This window comes from Juglans regia, chromosome 7, assembly GCF_001411555.2.
Source record: "Juglans regia cultivar Chandler chromosome 7, Walnut 2.0, whole genome shotgun sequence".
Lineage (NCBI taxonomy): Eukaryota > Viridiplantae > Streptophyta > Magnoliopsida > Fagales > Juglandaceae > Juglans > Juglans regia.
Genome location: NC_049907.1, coordinates 46373908 through 46398198, shown reverse-complemented (window position 1 = coordinate 46398198; position 24291 = coordinate 46373908). Strand labels below are relative to the sequence as shown.

The 24291-nt window shown below is 35.2% G+C and overlaps 2 protein-coding genes across 2 annotated transcripts; both read right to left on the bottom strand.

Moving 5' to 3' along the window:
• Positions 1–1042: 1042 nt before the first annotated feature.
• LOC108998338 (cucumber peeling cupredoxin-like) lies at positions 1043–2090 on the bottom strand. Its single transcript, XM_018974866.2, has 2 exons — positions 1818–2090; positions 1043–1580 (listed from the first exon to the last, which is right to left on the bottom strand). Exons 1-2 carry the CDS (start codon positions 2002–2004, stop codon positions 1147–1149), a joined length of 621 nt encoding a protein of 206 aa, XP_018830411.1. The 5' UTR covers positions 2005–2090; the 3' UTR covers positions 1043–1146.
• An 18784-nt stretch (positions 2091–20874) lies between these two features.
• Positions 20875–22106, bottom strand: LOC108998324 (cucumber peeling cupredoxin-like). Its single transcript, XM_018974845.2, has 2 exons — positions 21761–22106; positions 20875–21500 (listed from the first exon to the last, which is right to left on the bottom strand). The coding sequence occupies exons 1-2, from the start codon at positions 21942–21944 to the stop codon at positions 21046–21048; spliced, it is 639 nt and encodes a 212-aa protein (XP_018830390.2). The 5' UTR covers positions 21945–22106; the 3' UTR covers positions 20875–21045.
• Between the last annotated feature and the right edge of the window lie 2185 nt (positions 22107–24291).

Below are 24291 nucleotides of genomic sequence, written 5' to 3'. Positions count from 1 at the left end.
TTATACGAACTGGTCACAAAAACTATAATATCGTAGGAAAAGTGAAAACCATCCATTAGCGTCCATGTATGTGCGCCACTAATAAACATGAATCACCGGTAACACTTTGCTAAACCGGCGATATAATTACACCGCAAGAAAGCTGTGCTAGCGCCACAACTAATCAACTTACGTGACAGTCCAGTCTGTCGCAGAATTATCAACAAGGCTATCAATGTATTTGGACGCAAATACTTTTAACGGCGAGAGTATTGAGCGACACAAATACATTATTAACGGCGAGAATACAGTTCACGTGAATAAAATATTATTCGACGCAAATGAGTTTTTATTTTCAAACTGTTGTCGTTAATGTTCAAAAATTCGCAGCAAAAACGCGCACTTGCTATTAGCGACAGAAATGAGCTGGTCACTAATGTAAGAATCTCATTATTTCCAGACAGCATATGTGATATGAAATTGATTATTATGAATATTAATTTTGCTTTTTGCAAACCGTCAAATATTTTCCCACAACTACCTAAATAATTAACAAAAGATCTTCTAAAGCAAATATGATTATTAGGTAATACTATATATATATATACATACATATATATATATATTTGAGTGCTTTATATAATTAGCTTAAAATGATCATTCAATATATAAGGTTTGACTGCCATTTTGTTGGACTAATAATTATAAGCTGGCTATTAATTAAGAGGAGATCTAACTACAAGCTAATAAACATATATATGGAAATCAATCCCCCACTACAAGAAAAATGGGCTTTTGTGGCTAGCTATTTAATTGCGACGAAAAGAATATTTGTGATTAAAATAGATTTATTTTAACTGTAAATAATCATTTCGCTGGAATTAACTGGCCACAAATAAACAATTTTCTTATAGCGCCCCAAACTTCAGTAGGTACAACTGCTCTCACTCCTATTTATGTTATGTGGTTCCACCACTGCCGCTTTCTGTCAACAATAAAGGAATATGAAAATCTTTGGGAATACGATTATGGATTTTCGGTTACTTCGTAATAATCACTTTATTAATCATATGCTGCTCAAATGACATAAAAAAATAAGCAAATAAAATTCTAACATCACAGTACGTATAGTGTACTATTATCGACTCTAAATTCCACCCTTATTCCTTAGAAAAGGAAGCCCATGGCAATGGCCAACAAGGAAATAAATAAATTAGCAAAGACACCAGACGATGAAGAATCAGGTGGTGACATTGTTCCTGGAGTTGGAGTAGGGGATGATGCAGGAGTTGGAGCGCAATCAACAGGGGTCCCTGATGTCGGAGATGGTGTGGCAGGAGTTGTTGGGGTGGAAGGTGGAGTACTCATGCTCGTAGGTGGGACACCGCTTGGAGAGCTCGAGACTGTAACAGATAACTTCTGGCCTGAAAGGCAATGCCGACCGAGAGTGCAGATGTAGTAGTGGGTGCCAGCAGTGGACAGAGTTATGTTGACAGGACCAGTGGTGATGGTGTCGCCGATGGGATTAGATGAACTGCAACTGTCATAGGATTCTTTCGGCACTTGAAGAACATCGTGCGCATTTGTAATGAAGTTGAACACTGTAAGAAGATGATATCATTAATGACAAAGGATCGAAATAGAATGATAATACAATTGATGTTATTCACTACTTTAAATAATGGTTAGATTGTCTTTAAATAGTTAGAGATAAACACATATGAAGTTGAAGAAATTATGGTAATTTGGAGATCAATTCATGTTCATGATTTGAAAGAGGAAAGGAAAAGACGGCGATGGAACTAAAAATGAAGGGCATGCATAGGTGGGAATCTTACATAGGATATCACCAACCACAAACTGCTTACTGGCCGCCCAAGTTTGATATGCGGAAGCACCGCCTGTTGGAACGGTCCAACCAATGCTATCTCCCACCACATGTACCGTTTGTGCTGTTACGCATTGTAAAAACACCACAGCAAGAACGCCAAAAAATATAACCACAACACTCGTAAGCTTCTCCATTCTCTCTCTCTCACAATCTAATTTATAAACCAATGTTCGCTAGCTTTATATATGTTGTATGCCTTTGAGACAAGCTAGCTGCTCAATATGTGTATGTCTGTATATATACGCCTTTGATGATAATCTGAGGGTTCTCTCTGCACTATATATAATAACGCAAAAACGATGAGCAACGTACGTACAACTCGTCTTGGACTGTTTAAATGGGGCCTAGCCAGCTAGAAGTCAGAGTTGAGGGTCGAGCGCCTGCGACGCGACAATTAATGGACCAAGCATTCTGTTGAAACCCAACGCAGTGTGGAAAAGTTGGAAAGCAGAATTGGTCTACTTTGCTCTGTGTAGGGGCGCGCGCGCGCGCGCACAAACATATACATATATATATATATATATATATATATATACACTACAAGAAAAATAAATATTTATAATAAATTATTTGTGACAAAAATAACTAATTACGATGAAAACAAATTCAGCAAAAAATATTTATTTTCGTAGTAAATAATTGATCTCAAATAAATAATTTTTTTACTCTAATATTTGAGTGCTTTATATAATTAGCTTATAATGATCCTTCAGTATATATATAAGGTTTGACTGCCATTTTATTTGACTACTAATTATAAGCTGGCTATTAATTAAGGAAGAGATCGATCTAACTACACGCGAATAAACATATGGAAATCACAATTAATTAGTTTCTTCATTCGTTTAGTACTCTTTTAATTCATGAATGCGTACGTACGGCTAGTTTAAAGGATGATCATAATTAATGATATAATTAGTTTTAATTAACGAGCTAACTATATATGTTTGGGCATGAGAGATACTATATATATATATATATATATATATAATTATATACCATGCATGCGCAGCTAGCTTGCACGCATGCATGCATTTGATCATTCTTTTTGGTATAATTACTTTTTCCTGGACCCTAATTATTAATTAATTAATGTTTCTTGAGTTTTTTGTGCCGTTTAGATAGTGAGTGAGTGAAGATAAAAGTTAAAAATTAAAAATTAAATAAAATATTATTAAAATATTATTTTTTAATATTATAATTATTTTAAGATTTAAAAAAGTTAAATTATTTATTATATTTTATGTAAAAATTTGAAAAACTTATAATTATGAGATGAAATGTAATACTTTCACCATCCAAACGGGCCGTTTCTACGTAATACTAAGCAAAAGCCACAATCATGGAAGATTTTTTATTTTTTATTTTTAAATTTTACTGTTAATCAATGCCTGCTTGAGTGTAAATATTTTATTTGAGTACTTGATATAGGTACTGATCATGTTATAAGTAGTAGCGACGAGATCGATCGAAGACATATATACCAAGTCCAGATCGCGAGTACTTGAACCGTTATTGCCCTCATTAATTATAAGAGTCAAGGTTTCCATTTCCACGCCATTTCATACTTTTCCAGTCTATATTCGATTAATTAAACTTCCAACTTCGATCGATCTTCTGGAAGCATACGTACAGGAATTGAAATTTCTACGCCATCAAGATCCCATTCAAATTAAGTGCAAAACACGTTTCCCTAGTTGGGTGAAACAGATCATTATTTAAAGATAATAAAACTTTTAAAGACTTTGCTAAAATAAAGGAATCAAAGAAAGAAGAAGGGCAAACTTATTGGCATATAAATGAAAAGTCCAGATAATAATACAAAATATTACAATAATCAGACAACACAAACAATGATAATAATACAAAATTTGTCTTGAGAAAAAGACTTGAAGAAGAAAAGAAAAGACCTTGCGTTAAGGGAAAGATTGCGGACCAGCAAACCAGGAGCAGGGGAGCGGCTGTCTTTGTAGGACTTACATTAAAACACATACTAAATTAAGGTTTGTCGTTTGTACACTAAATTAAAATCACTTGAGCTGCATTAAAACATAGATACAAAAAATAAGAAAATACTAATTATCTGAAGAGAATGCAAGCAACAAAATCTAATGTTCTATTTTATGTTAATAATTTACCTGCCAAAAAAATAATATATATTTTTGTGTTGTTCCATTATATATATTGGTAAGTATGATAAGATACTGACTCCGATAACCTAAATAACGTAATAACATGAGACCAGTACCTTGTAGTGTGTCAATAAGCTATTCCACAGTGGCTGTTTGCTCAGGACTCAGATAAAACTTGAGAGAAGTGGAGCATTAGAAATAAGACAGACAAGATTTGCATGTTTGAAGTTTATAAAACAACCTATATTTAAAAGAATGAAATCAACAAGAGAAATTCAAAGAATCATTAGAATATCAAAATTTTCAATCACTTGAACTAATCAGAGTCAAACCAGATCACACCACAAAAAAAAAAAAAAAAACTAAGTAAATAAAGTTTGAGCCAGTGTTTTGAACACAAAAAGAACAAGAACAAAATAAACAAAATTTGAAGTTCGATTCTTGCAACCACGAACCAGGCCATTGTATCTGAGGGAAAGGGGGAACAACAAACCATGGGTATATTTAGAAATGTAAAACAGCCAGCAAAAAGCAATGAAAATGCCAACCAGTTATGACATAGATAGGACACCATCTGTTTGTTTGGTTCTAATGAACAATGACTAAGGATAAAATCAAAACTTACTCAACGTACCATAAGCAATTTTGTGCTTCCAACAACAGAATACACATGATATGCATTTGGGGGATCCTTTTTCAATAAATGCATCAAAATTAGTTTGGTTCAGAAACCTTTTTAAAAAAAATTAAAATAAAATAAAATAAAAATCTGCATTATTCAAGTCTTTGAGAAAATACAACTAAGCAAAACCCCAAGAAAACAAAATGTAAGATTCAAACTACCAAACCTTCATTCCCTTCCCATTACCTCCACTTTCTGGAAAAGCATACACAAAAGGCAGTAAAGATAACTAATTCAAATCTTACACCTAGATCAGACCCAAAAATTAATAGAATAACAAACATTCAAAGAACAAGAATAGAACATAAAACCAAAAAAAAAAAAAAAATTACATGTCCCAACCAAAGGTACCTTGGGTTGTACCTCAAAATTAGTTTTTTCCAGGAATTTTTTTTTTAAAAAAAAATGGGACATCATTCAAGTCTTGAGAAAATACAACTAAGCAAAAATATGCACTATTTAAAACATTTGATTTTCACACACAAATACCCTTTGAACCAAAGGTACTCTGGATTTTTTCACAACTCAGAGAGAGATAGACAGACCAAGACACTGATATGAAGAGATTTCGAGATGGAAAAACACACCACACGAAAAAAACAATTTCTTCCTTCTCCTAGTTTGCTATACAGTTTCTTCCTTCTGCTTTTTGGTTTTTTGGGTTGCTCCAAAAATTAGAGAGACTGAGAGAGAGAAAGACCTGATATGAACAGATTTACACAAGAAGTACTTTCTACAGTGATCCATGCTTCTACAAATTGGCTTTCCGATTCACACGGTCTTAGCAAGAGAAAAAACACAAAAATGTAGGAAAAATACAACATAAAAAAAAAAGTAAATAAAAATTCCAAAACAGACTGTAATTTTGGGCATCAACTACTATTGGCTTTATATTTTGGTATTTAAAAGTTAGTTTATCTCTGCTATTTAGCTAAGCACCCATGCTAAAGTGAACTAAATTGATTTAGTAATGTTTAGTTAAGTCTAAGTAGTTTTACTTAATGAGAAGCATATCTCTGTTTTCAATAAAATCCTTCAGTTCTAATGTAAAAATAAAAAACTAAAATCCTAAATATCTGAACCAAAAATAACATAAAACCTAATACCATACAGACCGAATGAGAAGTATGTGTCTGTTTTTAATAAAACCCTTGAATTTTAATGGAAAAAGAAAAAAACTAAAAGCCTAAAAATAGAAGAACATTTATTAATCTATTAATAACAAAATCTATAAATCCAACAATATATACAAAGGGGAAAAAATAATCAACATTCAAAAAATATAAATTTTTAACCCACTTGCTCAAATAATACCAACATAAATATAGAAATCGGGAGAAAATAAACTGGAAGATATATATCTATCTATATATATATATATATATATATATAGTCCAAAGCAGGTTGAACTCCAAACCAAAAAGTACTAACCAAAATATACAAGCTTGAAAAACAGCTGAAAGACATACAAACCTCAAAACACCATCATTTCTCAAATAAAATACTTCAAATTTCCTACAAGAAGCAAACCAACAAGTCATAATAAATAAATGGAAAAAATTCACTAAAACACCAAAACATGGAGAAAAAATGGAAGTTAAATATTTTTTTTAGAAAGATAAATAAACAAAAATGTTCTCTAAAGTCCAATTTTTTTCATTTGTTTCTTTTTTGACAAAGACCTCATTAAAACCCATAAACCTTATAAAAAGACAAGTGGAAATGACAAATCCAACAATATACAAATCCAACAATATATAAAAAAAAATACCCAACACGTTAAAAATATAAGTTTCCCAAAAAACAAAGATCCAAATTTTAAAAGACAAATATAGATGACAAACAAAACTTAAATAAAGCAAAAAAATCCATCAACCAGAAACCGATTTCATCATGTTTGGTTAAATCCAATTAGTTTTTACCTCATGAGAAGCATGTCTCTATCTTTCATAAAATCCTTCAGTTCTAAAGGAAAAGTAAAAAATAATACCCTGACGAGAAAAGAGTTAAGAAAAATTCAGAAAAAAAATATGCACCAGGAAAAGGAATAGAGAGAAAGACACAAAGGGGGAAAAAATCACAAAACAAACATAGAACAACAAAAAAAGAGTAACGAAATAGGAAAAGAAACCACACAGTCAGACCAACACATAATATGGGAAAAAACAAGAGTGAATCTCAAAAGCTAAGAAGAAACTTGATTTTTGGAGGCGAATTTGCGCACCGAAGATGACATGGATTTATGGAATGGGGCTGAGTTAATGAAACGGTGCGGATTGCTCTGGCGGGAGACGAAATTGAAGAGGGGGAAGAAGGCCTAATTGAAAGGGTGCGTTTCACCCTTCTCCTCCTTCCCTATTCCCCCAAAAGTTCTTCTCCTTCGTCCAAGTTGCCCCTTAAGCTTCTGCAAGCCACAGACTCAGCCTCCTCCTAGGATTTTGTTGTCGCTGTGATTTTCTTCGTCCTCACTCTGCAAGCCAGTTCAGTCACCATCGAGATATATATATATATATATCTCTCTCTCTCTTTGTGATTTTTTAAACCAATTTTGATTGTTTTTATTTATTATGTGCTGAAAGTTGTATTTTGATAGAAACCAATTGTTCGTATTTTTGAAGGGTATCGCTTGATAATCGCTGGTTGTCTTATGGATATGCATATTTGGGTATTTGTTGAAAATATTAGGTTTTTAATTTGTATTTGTTGGATGACTTTTTAATTTGGGTAGGAGGATGAGGCTTTTTGGATTAGAAACCAGGACACAACCCTTTAGACCTAACACTAGATTGTTTTTTCGATTAGAAACAAGAACACCATGGTCCGAGTGACCCTCACTGCCCACTAGCTATAAAAACAAATAAAAACACTGATTCCTGCATGCACATAATTTTTATACATAGGTTTTTAGGTGAAACGGCAAGACAGAGTAGCATGATAGGAACCCAAGTACAAGTTACAAGCTTATTAACATCATAGATTGAAACTTGTGGAATTGCATACAAATGGAGCTAACCAATTTTGATACTATATGATGTAATTTCTAACTTTAGCTCCAATTTTGATACAAATCGATGGAACTGTAAGTAATCTTAGTCTTGAGACTGAGTTCCTGCTATTTTTTACTCTTTTATACCTATTTTTAGGGAGATGCCTTATTTTGATATATTTTAATACTAAATATTTTTCCACCAATGTAAGACATGTTTTGTCATCTGAATGCAATTAATAGAAGGATGTCATTTTCCCATACAAATTCAATTCTTTTGGAAAGGAAGAGTTAAAAGGTGGAGTTGATGCCTAGGCTATTTTGAGAAGCTAAATAATATATCGAGTCATTTTAGAGCCTAAAATACTGGGAGGCTTGAGGTGCTTGTAAACCTTTTAAGTTGAATTGAAGGCTCGGAAAGGATGGACAAGGTAAGTATTAGAAACGTGAGATAAGATGATGGCTTCCCTGCAACTTGTTATTTTGGTCTTGGTGAAGTGAAATAAGAAAGTTGGATCTATGGTTTTTTTTTTAAAAAAGGTGGCTACTGAAATTAGGTGGCAAAATTAGCTCTGCCAAGACTTCACTTCATAAATATTGCACTCAACCAAAAAGAGCCAAAATCGTAAATTCATGGTGTTGCCTTTGGAATTATTTTTAATCATTTAGAGATTTTGAGAGTCGTATACTTAATTGTTGTTTCATTGGCTTGTATAGAATTTTGATACTAAGTACTGGTTGTTTGTTTGTGATCATTAGGGATTACCATACTGCAATTATTTCAGATGGACAGATAGTGGTGAGGACATCGAAAAAGAGAGGAACAACTTCTAAAGAGGAGGAAGAACAAGATAGAAACTGAATTGTTAGGATGGAGGAGGAGCTTCGAAAAAGAGAGGAACAACTTCTGAAGGAGGAGTTCGAGGTCCACAACAACCAACTAGCTATTCAATGGCAAGAAGCAGATATCCTAGCAAAACGCACACTACTTCGTGTGTATTGAATTATTTCTATATTAATTTCATTGTATTTCATACGGTCACAGTGAAACCCCATTACGGGAGAAAGTTTTGTATATTGTACTTTTGTGGCTTTTGCTATGTATGACCTCAACCAACTAGTTGTGAACTTTCTTGTAAGTGACTTTGTCTTTGTGCATGGTGGGACTTTCGTGGCCTTCATGTTCAGGTTTGCTAAGCTTTGTATCAACTTGGGAAGTGTGATATTTGTGAGAAAATTAATATACTTGCTAAGCTTTTTAGTAAGCTTGGAAGATGCATGTGCATCAGTACTCTTGGTATTTATAAATGGGAGATTCACCTGCAAAAAGAGACTGATCATGGCAAATGGCATGGCAAAAAGAGACCATCCTGAAATTACATGAAAAATTCCTCCACTCATTTCATGTAGTGGAGGAATTTTTCATGTAATCAAAACCTCATTCAAGTACCTGATCTAACTTTAACAAAATATAGTTTTGGGCTGTCCAAGCAGCACCTCATTCCATTGCATATAAATAACATACTCCTTACTTCACAAGTATTAATTAACACTTACAACTCAACGTACAACCATGGAATGAAATATACTAGTTCAGTTTCCAAACTAAAACATAAACAATGTATTGTACATCTCTGACTTGAGTGTAAACAAATACACCAACAAAAGGCAAAACCATCATTCGAAAGTAATTTCATAAATCTTCAAGCCTGCAAGTGTCCAAAGTGCTATCCAATTCCATTTTGTACAAACATACATCATTATTTCTGCAGAAAAAACAGAGAAACATATGTGAGGGACTTAATTAATTCTCCATTAAAGTTCCACTAAGAAAAATAAAACATGTCCTACCAATACCTTTAACTTCATACTTGTGCTCAGCATGCTCTTTCCCTTTCCCTATCTAGAGAATAATTTTTGGAAGTGATTATAACCAGTATATACTAGGCAAACAAGCAAGAAAGAGGTGAAGAGAAAAAACTATTGATTATAAATATACTGGCCAAACATTCACTCTCCACCATGTATCTTATAAAAGAGGAAGAATATATAATTGACTCAATACAAGTAGTAGAAAATTAAGTTAATAGTAAAAAAAATTATACAGGTTAAAGTGAGATCAATATTCTATTCCTAAGTGAACTTAACTATCAATTTAATTAAACATCAAACTGTAGTATTTGTCTAGTATGACATCGTATAATCCAACAACTCATGAGTAACTTGATCTCTAGATATGACTTTCAATAAAATTACATATAAACAAGAGTTGTTGGATTATACATATAAAATGGTCTTGGTATCATTTGATTTGATGGATTTGTTGATGCATTTTCGATAGGAGGTGTGATTGGAGATGCGTGCTCTTTTCCTTTCTCCATCAGAATACTTTGTTGGAAGAGGAGCCACTATATATTAATTTTATTGATCAGTGCTTGAATGTCCTGCACAAGAATAAGTAAACTGAAAATTAATCGAATATAATCACTAAATGGAAGTAAGGATCAAATCTGAACACCTAACAATGAAGAAATGATTTATTTGTTACAGGATTTCTTTCTAGCCAGAATAATACGATACAGGACAAAGCAGTCAGTCAGGCCACTGAGCATGTACATCTCCGTCTAGGCTATGTCAATCGCAAAATACTAAAGTAACACCATCCAATTTACAATTGCTGGGAATCTATACATTCTAAATCCCATTTGAAACAAACAGGATTTAAACCCCTTGCCAAAAAATAAGCCACTTCCCAAGAGAAAAAAAATACATATAGCAAAAGGTTAAATAAAAAAAATACACAAGGAGAAGCATCAGGCTTCCATCACGAGGGAAACAACCTCAAGCAATCAAAACTCTTCTGGTCCCAAGTCTATGTAGCATCAATACATGACACCAATTCTGATCCTATATGCAAGTACTGCTCGCAGTTCACATAAAATACACTTCAAAAGGATAACTCTGAAATCCTTATTGCTTATAGGGATATTGCTTCAAGAGAGACAGGATTGCACAAATTTTACAGTAACCAATTACAATTGAAACAGTGTTGGGCGTAAAACACATATTTGACACAGATTATGAAGAGGACCAAAGCTGAACTTAAAACTAATTTTTTCCTCAAAAGCAAGAACAGAGAGTAAAGTCCACTACCTTCATCAGAAAAAGAGAAAAAAAAAATGTAAAAATCCTAATTAATCCTAGAAAGTGGGCAACTCTTTTAGAGCAAAAGCTCCTCTTTTTTTCACTCCTCATGGCTGATATTTACCCCCTTTTTACAGGGATTTTAACACTAAAGCATGCTTCTTTTTGTACATTAAGATGGTTGACATTTTTCCTTCTTAGAAATTTTAGTTGCAAAAACAGAATAAATAAATGTGTTCTTGTACACTTACTTCACATCAATCTCACCGTCACGCACAGAGGAAGAGATTTGGGGAGCCTTCGGAAGAGATTTCGGAAGAAGGAGGAAGTGCGCTGGGAGGGAAACAAAATTGACGAAGGATTTTCTCTCCTTTGTTTTTATTGCTTTTATTTTTTTACTTTCCATAATTACATATATACCCCCTGCTGCCTGCCATGTCACACTTGGGTACGCAATTTGTACGCGGTTCGCTTGTACCCAGCAGAATTGAAAAAATAATACACTGATGAGAAAAGAGTTAAGAAAAATTCAGAAAAAAAATATGCACCAAGAAAAGGAATAGAGAGAAAGACACAAAGGGGGAAAAAATCACAAAACAAACATAGAACAACAAAAAAGGAGTAACGAAATAGGAAAAGAAACCACACAGTCAGACCAACACATAATATGGGAAAAAACAAGAGTGAATCTCAAAAGCTAAAAAGAAACTTGATTTTTGGAAGAGAATAGCTTGGGTGAGAAAGATGTTACACACAGGAGAGAAGAAAAAAGAACACTAATGAAACTTCAAAAGACTCATTACCATTTATATATAAACCAATGGTCAAAAATGTAACTACGCAAAAAAAAAAAAAAAAACATAAATCAGCCAACCACTCCAAGATAACAATGAGAAAAAGCAAAGAAAAAAACACTAACCAACTGACACACGTAAACCCAACCCATTAATCTGATTCATTGCCTCTTCCCCAAACACTCAACTCAACGGATAAGAAGGAGAAAAAATAGATAAGAAGACTGAGCGACTGACACACATAAACCCAACCCATTAATCTGACTCATTGTCCCTTCTACAAACACTCAACTCAACGGATAAGAATGAGAAAAACAAACAAAAAAACTCTGACCGACTGATAAACATAGACCAAAACACTCAACCCATCCCCTCAACCTGACACACTGACATACAAACCCATCAGCCGATCCCTTTCCCGCCCCAAACAATAAAATAGCATAGTTAAGAACCATGTAGTTAAAAAACCAAATAAATTAAAAAATTAATAAACAAACAATGAAGTTCAACAAAAAATTGGAACTGCCCTTCATATTGATTCACAATGAAATAAAAATATAATATTGACAGTCAAGAAACACAAAACGAATACAAGTCAAAACACATGTCAAACATTATGTTTAATGTCATTTTAAATATAAAATAAACAACGTGTGAGTTCTAAAATGAGTTATATAATACATCATTTCTGTTAAAGGCTATGTTGTGAATAAAACATAATATCAGAACAATTATACTCCATACTCACTAATAAATAAGCAAAAATTGTGCATTATATCACAACGGCATACCCACCAACATAGATGACATTTTCAATAAATGCATCAAAATTAATTTAATTCATGAACTTTTTTTTCCTAGAAACAACGACAACAAAAAAACTTGAAATCATCCCTTAGATCTAGAGAGACCTAAACATTGATCTTAACATATTTCAAAAAACAAAAAATGAAAAATACATTTCGAGCTACCCATGAGAATCACATCCCAGATAAAGAAGAGAAAAATGATCGGAAATCAACACACCAGAACCCACAATGAACAAAAGCAATCGATGCGGCTGCGGATCTGAGTTCTGAGCTGCAGTGAGTGGCAGATCTGAGTGGAGAGCTACAGTGGGTCCTAATCAACCATCCTTGTGGTGGTCTCGTGGTGGCTAGGGTGGTGGTGAGAGGCGGAGCACAGCGGCATCGTGGTGGTTACAAGGCTAGGCTGTGGGTCACAAATAGGGAAATGGAGAGGACGGCTCGGCTGGGTGCTGAGTGCTGGGTTGGCCATGGAGGAGCTTGGGAGGTCGGTTAAGGCAGGTGGTGGCTCGAGGAGGCGGTTCAGTGGCTGTGGTGGCGGATCTGGCTGTGTGAGAGAGAGAGAACCCGTGAGATGGATTCGTGCGTGGGGGAAAGGGGAGGAGCTAAGGGTGGTTAGAAGAGCATGGGGAGGTCACCGGAGAAGGGGAGCTCAATGGTGGTGGTGAGGTGGAGTGGGGACGGCATACGGCAGCACTATGGTGCAGAACTCGTGTGAGACCCATTCGAGAGAGGGAGTTGCGGGAGGGAGGGGTGGCTTGGGTCCATGGGGGTGGTCGTCAGCATAAGGGAGGCTGTTGGTGGTAGCGTTGCAGCTGAGAATGGCCGCGGTGGCTGGGAAGCCAAGAGGGAAGAGATCAGGAGGGATGGGGAAGGCTACGGTAAGGGAGAGAAGAGAGAGAGGGAGAAAATGAAAGTGAGGAGAAAGGGAGGGAGCTATTTAGGTATCCCAAATCTGATCATGGAATGGAAGAGAAAGAAGACTGGAGGAAGACTGGAAGAGACAAAAAAAAACTAAAGCTGCTAACCATGGACTAAAAAGCAATTATACCCCTAAAATAAAAGCAAAACGCAGACTTATGCATTTAATAGCAGGGCAAAATTGGTAAAAGAATAAAAAAATGGAATAACAAAATTTACTGTTTATTACTATTTCTAACTGATAGAGACTTTTAATCATATAATAGATATATATATATTAAGTTATTTAACCCTTGGCACACGTGAAAATTAAAAAATCAAGTTGGGCTGCAACTAGGTACGTGCAGTTTGTGGGCATGCATGGCTCTGATGAGATTCCTAGAACTGATCGGTTTTATTATAATTCTATGAAAAGTATTGCTACAGTCACAAAAATATTTTATAAAAGTAAATCTACAAACTGATATAGATTTATATAATACGTTAAATCTAGTACTTTACAATAAAAGTAGTTTTACAATCTAACGTATCACATCAAACTACTTCAATTTGTAGATTTATTTTGTAAGATATTTTTGTGATTAAAATATTTCTCTTATTTTATACCATATATGGTAGATATACGTACGTAGCTAGGTTTGCACACATGCTTAAAATTGGGACGAGGTAAATATATTGGCATACGTTGGCTAGTCAGTACACGTACGAACCTAAGGCGAATCATGTGTTTGTGCATAAAAGCATGCAAGAGGTTATATATATTTATATAGTGCCCAACAAAGTTGAGTTAAGGTCCATATGGGTAGATTTTACAGAGAAAAGGCTTTAACTCAGATGGGTTTATAGAGCTTGAGAAGAATTTATCAGCACTTTCTTATACCTAATTCATCCAATAGATTTTTCCTTGCCTGTTGCACAATGGTGTGCCTTTTTTTTCCTTTTTCATAATAATTATAAGGTAAGCTTCATAACTTTTACATCTTTTTCGTTCTACTAGGGTTTTCATATTTTTTCAAGTTTTGTATCCCGCTTGGCTGCATGGCAGCCATTGCTGGCCTGCCTCCCCTAGCAGGTCCTCAACGGTCGTTCGCAGAACTTGTCTCAGCAGTACCACAACCTTTACCGGAGATGGTGGTTCCATTTTGTAACCCAAAATCCATGGATGGAGAACTGTTTTTCACTTTCTCAACGGTGGAGATTAATAAAATGGCATAACCATTTAGGTTCTCAATGGGGATTAAATTTCTCAGGCAGAGGCCTTCGTTAGACTCCATTCGAACGTTCATCAGGAATCGTTGGGGAGTCTGTTCCTGTTGTGTCTGCTATGCAACTGCCCCGTAATGTTTTTATTCGAATGGCAAACGAGAATGACTTCAACAAGGCTCTGTCAAGGGAATCATGCGACATAGATGGAATTCCTTACCGCTCTTTTGCATGGAAACCAGACTTTGATGAGTTTTTTTAGCCACCGAGTGTCTCGGCATGGGTGTTTCTACCGGGTCTTCCACCAAACTACTACCATGCCTCCATTTTGAAGATTTTTTTGGCACCTTTCGAAAGGTTTATCCGCTGCGACAACTCGACGATATGCTCTACTAGGACCGACGGGGCTAGGGTTTGTATTGAAGTTGATTCCTCAAAAGATCCGATTTCGCATTTTTGGATTGGCCAACCTGGGTTACTGAGTAGCAGGTGGTAGGAAGTAGTTTTTGAAACCTTACTTGCTTACTGCTCCTTCTGCCGTTGCCAAGGTCATAATATGAAAACTTGTAGAAACGATAACGATTAGAAAAACATGAAAAAGGGGAGGAAAAGTTTGAATAAAAAAAGGTGAAAAAAATGATGTTGAGCAAGATAAGGTAGAAAGTGAATTGGTCTTGCATGATGCAGAAAAAGCAGATAACAGGATAGTACTCTTTGAAGGTATTGTGGTGGTCGTGTCTGAGCAAGTGGAACAAAGGATAATGAGTGATCTAGTGCAAGGTGACCAAAGGACAATGCAAGTTGAAACTCGGTGGGAGTCCTTGACACATTCAGCTAGTTCTAATGGAGGTGATGTTGCTACTATGGTTCCTCCTGTGAATGGACTGCACCTTTCTAAAGTACCTTTGTCGGGAGATTTGGTTGGTAACATGGGCAAGGAGCTTGTAGTATGTGAGTCTGAAAAGGCAGTGTCGTTGGAGGGTCAGTGTAATGGGCCTATTACGGTGCATGACTTGGGCCTAGTGGGTCAGCAAAATGGGTCCATTGCAGTTAATATGGAGGAGCCCTTTGGTTTTATACCATCGGGAACAGAAGAGGCTGGGCCCAGCCATCAAATGGCCTCGATACTTTCTAAAGTCCAGGTTAGTGCTGAAACTTTTGGCACGGCTGATAATGATGTTATGATTGAAATTGAATTGAGGGATGAGTCCCAATCAGATTATAAAACTGAAATAGATAGGATTAGAGAAGATATAAGGAAAGAGTATTGCACTGATTTTGAAAAATCCAGTAAATCAGTTGGTAAGTTACAAAAAAAGAGTTCCACCCGGGTCGTCACTCGCCCGTCCAAACTTAATCTATGATTAGTCCGATATTATTTTGGAATATTAGAGGAGTTGGTACCTCGCAATTACGCCTGAAAAAGATAACAAACAAATTTAAGCCTAACATTTTAGCTTTGGCTGAGCTTTTTCTGTTGGAGGAAAAAATTCCCTATTTTTTGGGGAGCTTAAATTGTGATTCCTTTGTTACTAATGAGGTGCATGGTAGAAAAATATGGTTGTTGTGGAGTTCTGTCATTTCTGTTCATTGGATGAATGGCTGGGTCTAATCAATTCCTTACGGTGAAAGTAGTGGAGAATGGGCATGCTTATGTTCTTACCATTGTGTATGCCAAGTACAACCAGTTATAAAGGAAGGCATTTTGGAAGGACCTTGCAGCTATCGGTACTGAAGATCTTCCTTGGATTATTTGTGGTGACTTTAATATTATCCAAGAGGATTCTGAAAGAAAAGGTGGTCATCCTTATTTCTAGTACCCCAATTTTATCAGATCTTCCTTGGATTTGTCTTATAAAAGCTCCAAAATGACGTGGTGCTTTCTCGTCTTCTTAGAAAGTCCTTTGAGGATGGTAAAATTGGCCATTTTACTCAGGCTAGAGGCACACTCCTTATTTATCACCTTATGTATGCCGATGATATTATCATTTTTGCTAATGGTGGTAATAGATCCATGAGGAACTTGACCTAGGTTTTAACACTTTATGAATCTTGGACAAGTCAAGTCCTTAATAAATAGAAGAGTGCTATTTATAATTCTAAATGTATCTCTATTCCTAGAAAAGCTTCTCTTTTGCACATTACTGGTTTTCTGAAGGGTCCTTTCCTTTTAAATATTTGGGTGTCCCTGTGGTGGTTTGGAGACTTAAAGCTAGTGATTTTGGTGAGTTGCTTGGGAAAATCAATAAGAAAATTGCGGGTTAGAAGATGAAATTGCTTTCTGTGGGTGGCCAGATTATCCTTCTTCGTCATGTTCTTTCTAGTATGGCTACTCATATTATGGTTGTTTTACATGTCCTTTATTCTGTTATCAAGGCCTTGAATAGGACTATGAGTTCTTTCTTTTGGGATTATGAAGGGAAATGAAAGAGGAAATGACTTTCTTGGTATAATATACATAAGCCTACTGATGAAGGTGGTTTGGGTATTCGTAATTTTGAGGACACTCAAAGGGCTTTACATATGAAATTTGCTTGGGGTCTTATTAAGGGCCAGTCTTTATGGGTGGATTTTTTTAGAGCAAAGTATATCCGTAATAATCACTTATCTCTTTTGATGCATAGTAAAGGCTTTTGATTTTGGAAATCCGTTGTTCATTGTATCCCGAAAGTTTTAAAGAATTCGAAGTGGATTGTGCGAGAGGGGAATATTTCCTTTTGGTTTGATGATTGGGAAGAAAGGGGTCCTCTTAGTTCCCACTATCCTTTTCTAGATCAGCCTATGTTGAAGATTAAAAAATGTCGTATTGAAAATGGTTGGGATTTCAAAAAGCTTTTGATTTATGTCAATCCTTGGCTAGGAGGAAGGAGGGCAGGATGTTTTAATCTGGTGGAAGGATAGTGATGGAAACTTCTCGACCAAAAGTGCTTGGGATCTTATTCGAGTTAGGGCTCCTTCCTTACCTTGGGCTCATTGGATTTGGCATAACTCCCTCCATAAGAAGATTTCTATTATGATGTGGAAGGCCTATAATAACTGTTTGAGTGTTGATGAGAAGATCAGATCTATCGGCATTCCTCTTGTCTCTAGGTGCAATTGTTGCTGTTTGGTTCATATTGAGGATTTGAATCATGTACTTTCTACAGGGGATGTCGCTAGGCATATTTGGCATATGGCTTCTATTCAACTAGGCGTGCACATGGGTATTTTCCATACTTGGAATGAGCAAGTTAATTTCTGGTTTCAGCATGCCGAGAAGTCTTCTCAGCTTCAGATTATTTTTGGACTTCGCCCTTCTATTGTTTCTTGGCAGCTTTGGAACAGGCGCTGTAAAGCTCGTTATGAGGATAAAACTGATACTGTTGACTCTGTTTGGCATGCCATCAAATTTTGGATTCATAAAATCATGGAGTCGATTATGAAAATTTCTCAAGTTTCTCACCAAGATGTCGTTGTTTTGAATAGAATGGGCATTCTTGTTGTCCTTCCTAAGCCTAAGATGGTTTGTGTGGTGAGGTGGTCTAGACTTCCTCAGGGTTGGGTGAAGCTGAATACTGATGGTAGTAGTTTGGGTAATCCTGGTCCGGCTAGTGGTGGTGGTGTTATTCGTGATAATTTGGGTCGGTTTCAAGTGGCTTATTCTGTTTTCTTGGGTCAGGATTCTAACAATTTTGCTAAATTGAGAAGTTTGTGGGAGGGGTTTAAGAGGTACTATCAGTTTGGTTTCTTCCGGGTTGAGATTGAGATGGATTCTCAACTTCTTGTCAATTCGCTTACTAAAGGTGTTTGTCGTCTTTGGTACCTTGAGGATTACTGGAAGGATCTACTTGGTTATGTAGAGTGCATGGAGTTTTGTGTGAATCATGTTTATCGTGAAGGAAATATTGTGGCTGATTTTCTTGCCAAAAAAGGTGCAAGAGATTCTGATATGGATTGGTACAATGATAGTGATCATTTGTCTAGCTAGTTATGTGGTCTTCTCAGAATGGATAGAATGGGTCTTCCTTATCTACGCATTTCATAATTTCTATCCCAAGTACAATTTCTTGGTTTCAATTAGACTGACTTTCTATCATTATTTGCCTCTGTGGTTTTTTCTTCTTGCAAGTTTTGGTTTTGTATTGGTCTTGTCTTTCTGAACATTTAGTTTGTAGATTGTTTGTTGATTTTGATGTCTGGGAGTTGGGTTTTTTATTTTGCTTATTTGTCCATCCCAGACATCTAAAGTTTGTAACCACAGTTTTCCTCCATCATAGGTGAGGGCTATCAATAAAATTAAGGTATCGTCATTTTTCCAAAAAAAAAAGGGTAGATTTTACATTGTCAGGAAAGAAATTAATTGTGAATAATAATTCATAAATGTCCAACCAATTATCTTCTAAATTTTAGGCGAACTGTGGAGAGCTAATTACAAAAATAAAAACCACTCTACTTGACTAATTAAAGCAATATCATAATCTATGAGATATCCTCAAATGGCTCCACCATTCCAATGGCAATTTCCTCGTCAAATCTGCATATGCTGCTATTGTTTTGGACTCCCATAGTCAAGATAGTGAGCCCACCCTATGTATTTGGGAAATGCTTTGGTCACTTCAAGTCCAAGATCGTCTTAAACTTCTCACCTAGAAAATTCTAAGCAACATTCTGCCCATTAGATCTCTACTAAATTAGTGCATTTCTTTTAGTAATGATTGGGCTCTCTGTCCTATTTGTCAATCAGCTGAGGAAACAACTTCCCATTTATTTTTAAGTTGTCCCTACTCAAGAATTCTTTGGAGGCAATCTCCTTGGCCTTTAAACATTGATATTATAGCAGGTTATGATATCACAAACTGGATTAAGATTATCTTGGAACCTATTGTTAATCTCCCATTTCAATTGCAGGAAGCTCAAAACTTTCAATTGTTTGCGATTCTGGCTACGGATTGTGTCTGGTTTTATAGGAATCAAATAACCCATGGGTCTCTGCCTATTCAAATAGATCAATTTGTAGCTAGAACTCTAAAACTCTATCAGGAACATAGGAATGCTTGGGTTCTTAAGCTCTCTCAGAATACTCCCATTTGGAACCCCCTGCCATAGGACAGATTTCTATATCATTTGATGTAGCGGTGAGAGACTCAGGTAGTACAACAGTTGTTGTGTGTAGAGACCACTTAGGCAGCATTGTGGGTGGTATTACTGAATTTTCTTCCATATGCAATCCAAATGGAGGTGAAGCTCTTGCAGCTTTCATAAGTCTCAAAATGGTAGCAAAAAGAAATTGGCTTAATATCATCATTGAAGGAGACTCACAGGTAGTAATCTCAGCTCTCAATAATTCACATCAAATCCCAGACTGGACCATTGAAGGAAGGACAAGGGATGCAAGAGTAATGCTCAACAACTTTGTTAAGTGGGAGGCAATCAAAATACACCAGACTCAGAACCGTTACACGCATACATTGGCGCAATGGGCATCTTCAAATAATTTCTTTGAAGATATACCCCTCATCAAACTTCCAGATTGCATGCTAGAGTTCCACAGTGGGAAGGACCCACCCTAATTTTCTTATTGTGTAACAAACTTTATTTCCATTATGTTTGTACCTTTCTGTTTTGTCTTAATTGTAATGAACTTCTTCTCTGTTATGAAAGGTTTCATCTTTTGGAAGAAAAAAACAAATTAAAGCAATTTTACGGCATGATCATGTACCATATTTAAATATAATATATTAGCTTGTAAAAAATATTAATAAAAGATTTCTTCAAGATTGACAGATTCATCATGTATAGATTTCTTGATCGATCAGCAAAAAGGAATTGCAGATCATGATCAATATATAAGCTCTGACGGCTGAAAGTTCCGTTTGTTCAGTTAAGAGTTTGATCTGCAATAATAATTGTATCTCAATGATACTGTTTTTTTTTCAAAAATATTCTTATATTACTAATTGAAAAAGAAAAATCCATTACGACGTTTTGGTTCTATGCGAGTTTCATGATATGTTAAAAACGTTCAATATTAATAACTTCATTGCTCATAATATAAAAGATCATCGACGTGTGACAATGGTGTTTACAAGAAATATGGATTTTGTAAACTTCTCATAATTGTTAAAAATTATGAAAATTAAATATTAAAAATTAAAAAAAAAAATATTTCTCGTAATTGGCCCATAATCTTTATTTTTTGTGGGGGTCAAGAAAAAAAATTTCAAAATCTTATAAAATTTCATAGAAGCCCATTTTTTTTCGCCCAATCTTTAGTCTATTGTGAGTGGTTACGTTCTGACAATGAAGCAATATATAATATTTAGGAATAGACCTATTATATGTGGACACTACTACTTTTTGAAGAATTCCTTTATTGATCATATGCTGCTCAAATAATACATTATATATGTAGTTCTATTACAAAATTCAATCACCGGTTGAATAAATCATGACATAAAGAAATAAGCTGCAAACAAAATTCTAACTACATATCAATGTATCATCGACTATAAATTCAACACTTTTTTCTCAGAAAAGGAAAACCATGGCAATGGACAACAAAGAGATGAATAAACTAGCAAAGACACTAGATGATGATGAAGAATCAGGCGGCGGCATTGTCTCCGGAGTGGTCGGACCCATGGGTGGGGATGATGTCGGGGATGATGCAGGAGTTGGAGCGCAATCAGCAGGGGTCCCTGATGTGGGAGATGGTGTTGTAGAAGGAGTCGGGGTGGCAGGTGGAGTACTCGTTGTAGGCGGGACAGCACTTGGAGAACCGGAGACGGTAACGGCTAACTTCTGACCCGATTGGCAATGCCGGCCAATAGTGCAGATGTAGTAGTGGGTGCCAGCAGTGGACAGAGTTATGTTGACAGGGCCAGTGGTGATGGTGTCACCAATGGGATTAGACGAGCTGCAACTGTCATAGGATTCTTTCGGTACTTGAAGAACATCATGCTCATTTGTGGCAAAGTTGAATACTGTAGGAGGACAAAATATGATATCATATATACATTAATGACAGAGGAGGTGAAGGATGAGGATAATGCATGCATGTGTTGTTATTCACAAACTACTTTACATGGTTAGATTGTCATCAAATAGTTACGGATAGACGCATCTCATGAAGTTGAAGAAGAAATTAATTAATGTAATTTGGAGATCGAATTAATGTTAATTTGAAAGAAGTAAGGAAGATGGTGATGGAATTGAAAATGAAAAGCAGAGGCAGGAATCTTACATAGGATATCGCCAACCACGAATTGCTTACTGGCCGCCCAAGTTTCGTATGCGGAAGCACCTCCTGTAGGAACCCTCCAACCGATGCTATCTCCTACCACATGCACTGTTTGTGCTGCTGCGCATTGCAATAGCAGCACAACAACAACCCCAAAAACGGCCACAACACTCGTGAACTTCTCCATTCTCTCACTCACAATTTTGGATATAAAATATATAACTGTGTTTTAAATATGCCTATAGTATTGAGGCGATCGATCGATCCGAGTGTCTGTTGTGTGTTTTGAATGGCTTTTGACACAAACTCTGTGTGCTGTAATGCCTTATAGACTATATAAAAAATTTGATGAGGATGCTAAGGTTCCGTATAGAGTTATATAGTCACGCAAAAACCGATGCGCAAGAAGTCATCATTCAGAACAGATTAACGAAGTACGTACGCGGTCTTGACGGGGAAATGGAGACGCGACCTGGCTCCGATCGAGACGTTACGTTAGATTTGCTTGGATCGATGCCGGTCCATTTTGTACAAAACAAGTGGAATCTTCGGGTTGAAACCCAATGCAAATTAGCTGAAAGTTCGAAGGCGGAAAGTTTCTACGTTTTCATTGGACCACACGTAACATTCAACAGGGCGAGACTGCCTGAATTGCCACTTGAATTAGAGAAATCATTAATGTAAGGATTGTATAATCATTTTAAAAAATAAAAAATAAATATAAGATCTATTTAAAAAGAATTAATTTTTTAATAATAAATTTTACTCATTTTCAAAAATATTATATAATATTTATACATTCCACAATTATATATAAAATCACTCCCTGAAATATTGGCCTTGGAAAAACAGTACGTACAGACATTCTTTTACGTACCCCGGTAGTAATTAATTAATTAAAAAGCTCGAAAGTACTTTCTTCGCTGGTTGACAATAATTTACTGAATAGTACTGTTGATTAGAGGAATTAATTGAGCCTAATGAAATAATTAATATATAATTAGTGAATTAGCATACATATATATATATGCATTCATAATTCATTGTTTGATCTGTTCCTTTTTCTCCTTTAAAATTTCCTTTCACTCATGAACATAGTACATGCCAATAAGGCTATAAATGAGTCAATCTGTTTGATAATTCACTCAGTACTCACTCAGTTAAATTCAAATTGAACTAGACTCGTGAAAAAAAAAAAAAAAAATCATTCGTGAAAGTAAATATCCGCTCGATTTATAAATAACACATACCCGACAAAACTCGACTCGACTCTTCTAAGATTCGTTAAGACCTGCTCGTTTATGCTCGAGTCGACTTGTTAGCTCAATTCGATTAAAATTCATTCATATATTGATAAATATAAAAATACATCTATGTATATATACATATATATGTATTAGTTAATAATATAAACATACAATTTTTATAATTAAATATATAATATGTAATCTGATTACTTATGTCTATATAATAAATATACTTCATAGGTATATTTTTTAATTTGTATAATAATTAGTCGATAAAATTTAATAATTTCATATACTAATACTATGTGATAACTATATATGAAATAGATATATGCTATCATATTAAGTGTATGTATTAATAATATATATAGGCATATAATATATTGTTATTTTGGATAAATATCAACTAATTAGATATTAATTATTTATAAATTTTTCAAAATTTTGTAATTCAATAAAGATTCTACTTGTTAGTTGTATAAATTCAATATTAGATCTTTTTTTATTTAATTTGTTAATTATTAAATCTTATTCAAAAAATTAAAAAAAAATAAACAATTCAAGCTCGAGCTCGGTTCGAGTTGAACTCATTTGTGGAACGAATTCGAACTCGAGTTGAGAGTTTAACTTATCAAATCAAATTCAAATAAAGAATAAAAAAAAATATCAAGCTCAAATTCAAATATTTTGAGACGATCCAAGACCGGCTCAGCTCGATTAGAGGCCAGATACTAATTACGAAGCTACAACGCACGTCGACGAAATATTAATATCGATTTTCCGGTTAATTCATGTCATGACTTTCGATCGACTATAATTACTTTTGACTCTTGACTTGATTAATTAGGCGTTTATATTATTATATATGTACGCAACGAGAGAGGATATCGAAAGTCCAAAACAAGACTAGGACAAACACGAGTTGTTGGATATTTGAGGTCTTTTTGAAACAGCTAGCTTTCTCACCCTCCATAACAATGGGGGTGGCTTCTTCATCATTTCCTGTGTCTTATCAATGAATTAAATTTCCAACAACTTCCGGACTTACAGGAGTTTGAAACTTTCCCTTGGCTTTCAAAGCACTTTATATTTCTGTACCTAACAAAGAAAATTGCCCGTACACAACTTTTCCAATATTCTCCAACCTTATAGGAATTCTAGACTCATTATATTGGTCGTTATCTTCTTGTAATAAGTTAACCCCTCTGGACTGTGGATAATTATTTATAAAGATTGTAAAAGTAAACCTAATTAATCAACAAGTGTACAGGATCGATCTACAAAGAT

Coding starts and splice junctions, on each gene's coding strand:
- LOC108998338 (XM_018974866.2), bottom strand. CDS start 2,004: ATGGAGAAGCTTACGAGTGTTGTGGTTATATTTTTTGGCGTTCTTGCT. Junction 1,581..1,817: donor TGTGGTTGGTGATATCCTAT/GTAAGATTCCCA, acceptor ATCTTCTTACAG/TGTTCAACTTCATTACAAAT.
- LOC108998324 (XM_018974845.2), bottom strand. CDS start 21,944: ATGGAGAAGTTCACGAGTGTTGTGGCCGTTTTTGGGGTTGTTGTTGTG. Junction 21,501..21,760: donor CGTGGTTGGCGATATCCTAT/GTAAGATTCCTG, acceptor GTCCTCCTACAG/TATTCAACTTTGCCACAAAT.